Source organism: Salvelinus namaycush, chromosome 4 (genome assembly GCF_016432855.1).
Source record: "Salvelinus namaycush isolate Seneca chromosome 4, SaNama_1.0, whole genome shotgun sequence".
Taxonomy (NCBI): Eukaryota; Metazoa; Chordata; class Actinopteri; order Salmoniformes; family Salmonidae; genus Salvelinus; species Salvelinus namaycush.
In genome coordinates, this window is record NC_052310.1 from 2,285,014 (window position 1) to 2,293,187 (window position 8,174).

Consider the following 8,174-nt stretch of genomic DNA (forward strand, 5'->3'; position numbering starts at 1 on the left):
GTGGGTCACTGCACACATGGAGCGTGCCTGAAAGTGGGAGGATCAACAGAAGCGGGAGGATCAACAGAAGTGGGAGGATCAACAGAAGTGGGAGGATCAACAGAAGTGGGAGGCTCAACAGAAGTGGGAGGCTCAACAGAAGTGGGAGGATCAACAGAAGTGGGAGGCTCAACAGAAGTGGGAGGCTCAACAGAAGTGGGAGGATCAACAGAAGTGGGAGGATCAACAGAAGTGGGAGGCTCAACAGAAGTGGGAGTATCAACAGAAGTGGAAGGATCAACAGAAGTGGGAGGATCAACAGAAGTGGGAGGCTCACCAGAAGTGGATGTATGGAAAGCGAAACAGCTAATTGGGCAGATTTTTTTCCACTCAAGACCGTTTTGCGTTGCTGATTGGGCTGCACGACGAGTCAAGTGTTGACAACTGGCATTTTAGCTAAGCCTAATCCTTTTCCTAACCTTAACCTCATTCACCTAACCTGCTACGTTAGTTCTCTTAACCTGCTATGTAAACATTAAGCTGACCCCCAATGCACCTAGCTATGCCCGGTCTAACCAGTAATGGAGCTCTGATGTGACACCTGTCGCTGTTGATCCACCCATTTATTTTGTAACGGCCACGTGCGGCCACGCAGCACAGCCCTGATTGCCAGAGAACACAAATGCGCAGCACAGCGAAATGCTGATTCCTTTAAACAACACACTGCCCTTGATATTCTTCTGAACTTCCTCTTTGCCGTCAGCTGTGTATGAAAGTGCCTTGCGTGAAAGTTCACTCCATCTCAAGTGAATTTTGTGTTAACACGTTGCGTTGAAATGCTACTTAACGCTTTATCGAGTCGGATAAAGCTCATTTCAGGATGTTCGTTGGCGTTTACCGCCGCCCGGATGTATTCTGCTGGCCCGGCAGCCACTAATCCGGTTGTCTACTTTGACATTGCTGCAGACAACCAGTCCCTCGGGAGAGTAACCTTCGAGGTGAGTTCAGCTATCTTGATCCGCGAGTTGCGTAACTATACAAATGTGCTTTCTGATTGTTTAGGGCTCGGCTTTTGAGATAACGGGTAGCCTGTCCATTGGTATCATGAGGTGCACTAGGACTGGAGTAGGCTACTTTGACAACATGCTGCAACTTGTAACCAACGTGGAAAAACACTCGAGTTAAAACACAATGAATTAACATGCCAGCTCTGCAACCTTACTGTAGGTCTATTGTATTAACGCTGCATTCAACAGACTATATCACAACGGACTATATCACCACGGACTAGACTATATCACAACGGACTATATCACCACGGACTAGACCACAGGTGTCAAACTCATTCCACGGGGGGCCGAGTGTCTGCGGGTTTTCGCTCCTCCCTTATACTTGATTGATGAATTAACATCACTAATTAGTTAGGAACTCCCCACACCTGGTTGTCTAGGGCTTTATTGAAAGGAAAAACCAAAAACCTGCAGACACTAGGCCCTCCGTGGAATGAGTTTGACACCCCTGGACTAGACTATATCACAACGGACTATATCACAACGGACTAGACTATATCATAACGGACTAGACTATATCATAACGGACTAGACTATATCATAACGGACTAGACTATATCACAACGGACTATATCACAACGGACTATATCACAACGGACTATATCACAACGGACTAGACTATATCACAACGGACTAGACTATATCATAACGGACTAGACTATATCATAACGGACTAGACTATATCACAACGGACTAGACTATATCACAACGGACTAGACTATATCACAACGGACTATATCACAACGGACTATATCACAACGGACTAGACTATATCACAACGGACTAGACTATATCATAACGGACTAGACTATATCACAACGGACTATATCACAACGGACTATATCACAACGGACTAGACTATATCATAACCAATGCTATTTTTTATTTTGCAGCTGAATGCTGATGTGGTGCCAAAAACAGCAGGTATAGTGTGGGGGGGAAACGATTCAAAATTCAATAATGTGACATCATACTTTGTATTCATAGACTACGTCCTGTTGTGATGGGTAAACAAAACCTTTTTTTGTTTTTGTCCCTCAGAGAACTTCAGAGTCCTGTGCACAGGAGAAAATGGCTTTGGCTACAAAGGGTCCGTCTTCCACAGAGTCATCCCTCAGTTCATGTGCCAGGTAGGTAGGCCTAATTGACTGTTAAGGGTTATGTCATTTATTGGGGTAAAGCATGACCTTTCTGTCTGTCTGTGTCTGTCTCTCTCTGTGTCTGTCTGTCTCTCTCTGTGTCTGTCTGTCTCTCTCTGTGTCTGTCTGTCTCTCTCTGTGTCTGTCTGTCTCTCTCTGTGTCTGTCTGTCTCTCTCTGTGTCTGTCTGTCTCTCTCTGTGTCTGTCTGTCTCTGTTTCACTCACTCACTCACTCACTCACACAGGGCTAAAGCATGACCTCTGTCTTTCACAGGCCTGTGCTCGACCCCTCTAAAGGTGTCTCTATTCATCTCTATAGGGAGGAGACTTTACTAATCACAATGGAACCGGAGGGAAATCGATCTATGGAACCAAATTCGAAGATGAGAACTTCAAGCTGAAGCACACAGGACCTGGTAATTATTAATTCCCCTTTTTGGTAAATAGTGTGCACAAAAATGTTTGAAGTTATGTTTCCTCTCAACCCTTAGGAGGCAGCATTGCACTGCCCATATTTCAATGAGAGCTTAACAGCAAAATGAACCCAATGTGGTCTAGCAGGAATGATGAATTGTCTCGGGTTAACACAGCCATAAGGAATCAATTGACCAAATGTTACTTTTCTTTGTGTTTTTTGATGATGGCTAATTAAGCAGTGCCTCTTGTTGATGTTTTAGATCAGGGCTGTTCAATCCTGATCCTAGAGGGCCACTTCTGGTTTTCATTCTCTCCTTCTAATCAGGGACTGATTCAGACCTGGGACACTGGGGGTGTGGTATTAACTACCAGGTAGAAGCAAAAACCAGAACCGGAATTCAACAGCCCTGTTTTAGATCGATTAACTTAATATTGTCATAGTAACTCTCTTTACCCAAATGCAACTTGGCTTGTCTTCAGCTGTGCAGTGTCTCAGCTAACAGGCGTCACTTAGTTACACAATGTAATGTGCTATTTCTTTGTCCGTTTAGGCATTTTGTCAATGGCCAACGCTGGGCCCAACACCAACGGCTCTCAGTTCTTCATCTGCACCGACAAGACAGAGTGGTACGTACAGACAGACCTACCTTTCAAGACAGTGGTACGTACAGACGGACAGACCTTTCAAGACAGAGTGGTACGTACAGACAGACAGACCTTTCAAGACAGAGTGGTACGTACAGACAGACCTTTCAAGACAGAGTGGTACGTACAGACAGACAGACAGACCTTTCAAGACAGAGTGGTACGTACAGACACAGACCTTACTAGGGCAAACCATGGCCCATAGTAGAGCTGGGACGATAAACTGAAAACATTTTTACTGATATTATTATGTACAATAATTATCCTATACTAAAGAAATGTGAAGTTTGAAATATGTCTGCTAATTTAGACAATCGATAACTACAAAGTTCAAAGTAATAGAAATTCAGGTCGTACCAAAAGTAACTGAGGTGCACGTTGATAGATGTATCGTGTTATTTATCGTTGTGTTTAATCAGTCAATTTATGGTGCTGTGGATTTTCCCCTCCATGTTGCCCAGCTCTAGCTCATAGTCATTAAGAATCTCAGAGTAGAACTGCTGATTTAGGATCAGTTCTGGCTTTTTTTAGATCATAAACGACACATATTATATTGACTGGGGCCTGATCCTAGATCAGAACTCCAACGCTGAGACGTTTCATGAACACAGTACTTACCCATACCATTATGACTCTTTACCCAGTCCGGGGGGGGAAGTGATAATAAACTTTTTTTTATTTTCTTCTTTTTTTAAAAACATTTCTTCTCCTCAGGTTGGATGGCAAGCATGTTGTGTTTGGCAGTGTGACCGAGGGACTGGATGTGATCAGGAAAGTGGAGGCGTTCGGATCCCGTTCTGGGCGTACAGCCAAGAGGATCACCATCGCAGACTGCGGAGAGCTTAAGTAGTGTATATATAGTGCGCACCTTTTTGACCCAGAGCCTAAATAGTGCACTATAGAGGGGAGCTGGTATGGAGTAGGTGTGATGGGTTCTAAACCCCCTGCTACTGTGATATCAATGTGAAAGGATCTACTGTTTACAATACAGACTGGAACATGGGCTGTGTTTTACACAGGCAGTCCAATTTTTATTGGTAAAAGATCGGAGCTCATTGATCAAAAAATAGCAATTATTAGCAAATTGATCCGAATAGGACTGCGTCTTTAAACCCATCAATTGTGTCTGTATGGCATGTTGACAAGTGTTTGTTTTTTCAGGGATATTATGTCAAACACTGTTTTAGTGGGGAAAAGGGAAAGTTTGACTTATTCTGTGGTTGCTCTTTTTGATAAAGTTTTCAACCACCCACTTAATGAGCTAACTCATTCAATGTGAACGTATCCAATAAACAAGTTGATGCCTGTGCGTACGCCTCAGTTAACCAGTTTGTCTGTAAAAAAGAAAAAAGAAAAAGACAATGATTCTAGAAAGCCTAAATTGTTTTGTAACAGGGACTGACAGTAACATCTGGAATAAACGTCATACATTTTTACATAATGTCAGATGGTTTTTGGCATTTGTGTGTTTTCTTCGCCTTCATACTTTTCTTGCTCCAGCACATTTTCACAAGTAAATTCTGTCAGTGTGGTGCCAGGACAGCAACCTCTCCCTCGATGTGAGCAAAACAAAGGAGCTGATCGTGGACTACAGGAAACGGAGGGCCGAACAGGCCCCCATTAACATCGATGGGGCTGTAGTGGAGCGGGTCGAGAGTTTCATGTTCCTTTGTGTCCACATCACCAACAAACTATCATGGTCCAAACACAATAAGACAATCGTGAAGAGTGCACGACATAACCTATTTCCCCCTCAGGAGACTGAAAATATTTGGCTTGGGTCCCCAGATACTCAAAGTTCTACAGCTGCACCAATGAGAGCATCCTGACCGGTTGCATCACCGCCTGGTACGGCACCTGCTTGACATCTGACCGTAAGGCTCTACAGAGGATAGTACGTACGGCCCAGTACATCGCTGGGGCCAAGCTTCCTGCCATCCAGGACCTCTATACTAGGCGGTGTCAGAGGAAAGCGATAAAATTGTCAGACTCCAGTCACCCGAGTCATAGACAGTTTTTTTTCTGCTACTGCACGGCAAGCGGTACCGGAGCACCAAACCTACGTAGGACCAAAAGGCTCCTTAACAGCTTCTACCCCCAAGCCATAAGACTGCTGAACAATTAATACAAATGGCCACCGGACTATTTACATTTTTTTGTGTTTATTTGGTAAATATTTTCTTAAACAGTGCAGTTCAAGAAGAGTTAAGGGCTTGTAAAGTAAGCATTTCACGGTAAGGTCTACACTTTTATTCGGCACACGTGACAAAGTTTGATTTGAAATTCAGAACCTTAAAAAGGTTGGATGGAAACCTGGTTAATGACACATATTCATTCTGTGTTATAAACTGGAAGAAAACTAAATTATACAACAAGTTTGATCTATTTGAATACAAATATCCCTCAAAGTACAACAGAAACTCTGTTTCAGATCGACTAAGAGCAAACGAGGCACATTGTGCTGTTGGTTTAAAGAGTTGTATTACCCTTCACAGTTCCATTAGAACACCTTCACAGTTCCATTAGAACCTTCCCATTTCTACAGTACATCTACATTTGAGGCCATAGGATCTAGCCTGGTCCCAGATCTGTTGTCTCCTTCTATAGCCTGTTCCCAGATCTGTTGTCTCCTTCTATAGCCTGGCCCCAGATCTGTTGTCTCCTTCTATAGCCTGGTCCCAGATCTGCTGTCTCCTTCTATAGCCTGGTCCCAGATCTGCTGTCTCCTTCTAAAGCCTGGTCCCATATCTGGTGTCTCCTTCTATAGCCTGGTCCCATATCTGTTGTCTCCTTCTATAGCCTGGTCCCGGATCTGGTGTCTCCTTCTATAGCCTGGTCCCAGATCTGGTGTCTCCTTCTATAGCCTGGTCCCAGATCTGTTGTCTCCTTCCATAGCCTGGTCCCAGATCTGTTGTCTCCTTCCATAGCCTGGTCCCAGATCTGTTGTCTCCTTCCATAGCCTGGTCCCAGATCTGTTGTCTTCTTCTATAGCCTGGTCCCAGATCTGTTGTCTCCTTCTATAGCCTGGTCCCAGATCTGTTGTCTCCTTCTATAGCCTGGTCCCAGATCTGGTGTCTCCTATTCCCTGGTCCCAGATCTGTTGGTGCTTTTGCCAATTGTTGTCATAATGTCATTGTCAAGCCAAGGATTTGGCATGGTGGCACAAACAGACTGGCAACAAACAGACTGGCCACACACAATCACCAACTGATTAATGGACTGCTGAATGTATATTTGTTTCTCTTGGTTTCTCTGCTCTTTTCCATATTACGTCTGTCTCTGATCAGCTACACAGGAAATGGCTGAAAACATCCAATATTAATATATGGAGCCTTAGAAATAAGGTTCATGAAATCAATAACTTGCTAACATCAGATATTTCTGAGACTCACTTAGATCATTTATTTGATCATACATCAGTAGCAATACAAGGATATAACATCTATAGAAGATACAGGAATGCTTATGGGGGAGGTGTTACTGTATATATTCAGAGCCATATCCCTGTAATGCTTATGGGGGAGGTGTTACTGTATATATTCAGAGCCATATCCCTGTAATGCTTATGGGGGAGGTGTTGCTGTATATATTCAGAGCCATATCCCTGTAATGCTTATGGGGGAGGTGTTACTGTATATATTCAGAGCCATATCCCTGTAATGCTTATGGGGGAGGTGTTACTGTATATATTCAGAGCCATATCCCTGTAATGTTTATGGGGGAGGTGTTACTGTATATATTCAGAGCCATATCCCTGTAATGTTTATGGGGGAGGTGTTACTGTATATATTCAGAGCCATATCCCTGTAATGCTTATGGGGGAGGTGTTACTGTATATATTCAGAGCCATATCCCTGTAATGCTTATGGGGGAGGTGTTGCTGTATATATTCAGAGCCATATCCCTGTAATGCTTATGGGGGAGGTGTTACTGTATATATTCAGAGCCATATCCCTGTAATGCTTATGGGGGAGGTGTTGCTGTATATATTCAGAGCCATATCCCTGTAATGCTTATGGGGGAGGTGTTACTGTATATATTCAGAGCCATATCCCTGTAATGCTTATGGGGGAGGTGATGCTGTATATATTCAGAGCCACGTCCCTGTAATGCTTATGGGGGAGGTGTTACTGTATATATTCAGAGCCATATCCCTGTAATGCTTATGGGGGAGGTGTTGCTGTATATATTCAGAGCCATATCCCTGTAATGCTTATGGGGGAGGTGTTACTGTATATATTCAGAGCCATATCCCTGTAATGCTTATGGGGGAGGTGTTACTGTATATATTCAGAGCCATATCCCTGTAATGCTTATGGGGGAGGTGTTACTGTATATATTCAGAGCCATATCCCTGTAATGCTTATGGGGGAGGTGTTGCTGTATATATTCAGAGCCATATCCCTGTAATGCTTATGGGGGAGGTGTTACTGTATATATTCAGAGCCATATCCCTGTAATGCTTATGGGGGAGGTGTTACTGTATATATTCAGAGCCATATCCCTGTAATGCTTATGGGGGAGGTGTTACTGTATATATTCAGAGCCATATCCCTGTAATGCTTATGGGGGAGGTGTTGTTGTATATATTCAGAGCCATATCCCTGTAATGCTTAGAGAAGATCTTATGTCAAGTGTTATTGAAGTGTTGTGGTTGCAGGTTCACCTGGCACATCTAAAGCCTTTTCTTTTGTGGTGTTGCTATAGGCCACCAAGTGCTCACAGTCAGTATCTAAATAATATGTGTGAAATGCTTGATAGTGTATGTGATGTAAACAGAGGTCTACTTTCTTGGGGACCTGAATATTGACTGGTTTTCATCAAGCTGTCCGTTCAAGAGGAAGCTTCTCACTAACCAGTGCCTGTAATCTGGTTCAGGTTATTAATCAACCTAACAGGGTGTTTACAAACACTACAGGAACAA

At 43.4% G+C, this 8,174-nt stretch overlaps 1 protein-coding gene across 1 annotated transcript; it reads left to right on the forward strand.

Moving 5' to 3' along the window:
• The first annotated feature begins 684 nt into the window (after positions 1–684).
• LOC120046055 (peptidyl-prolyl cis-trans isomerase A-like) lies at positions 685–4,691 on the forward strand. Its single transcript, XM_038990972.1, has 6 exons — positions 685–977; positions 1,943–1,973; positions 2,091–2,179; positions 2,508–2,604; positions 3,157–3,232; positions 3,965–4,691. The coding sequence occupies exons 1-6, from the start codon at positions 816–818 to the stop codon at positions 4,098–4,100; spliced, it is 591 nt and encodes a 196-aa protein (XP_038846900.1). The 5' UTR covers positions 685–815; the 3' UTR covers positions 4,101–4,691.
• Positions 4,692–8,174: the final 3,483 nt, after the last annotated feature.

What these genes read in the sequence shown, in the direction of transcription:
- LOC120046055 (XM_038990972.1), top strand. Translation starts at nt 816, where the DNA reads ATGCTACTTAACGCTTTATCGAGTCGGATAAAGCTCATTTCAGGATGT. An exon ending in TCCCTCAGTTCATGTGCCAG is followed by an intron (nt 2,180 to 2,507) that starts GTAGGTAGGCCT and finishes TCATCTCTATAG; the next exon opens with GGAGGAGACTTTACTAATCA. An exon ending in GCTGAAGCACACAGGACCTG is followed by an intron (nt 2,605 to 3,156) that starts GTAATTATTAAT and finishes TTGTCCGTTTAG; the next exon opens with GCATTTTGTCAATGGCCAAC.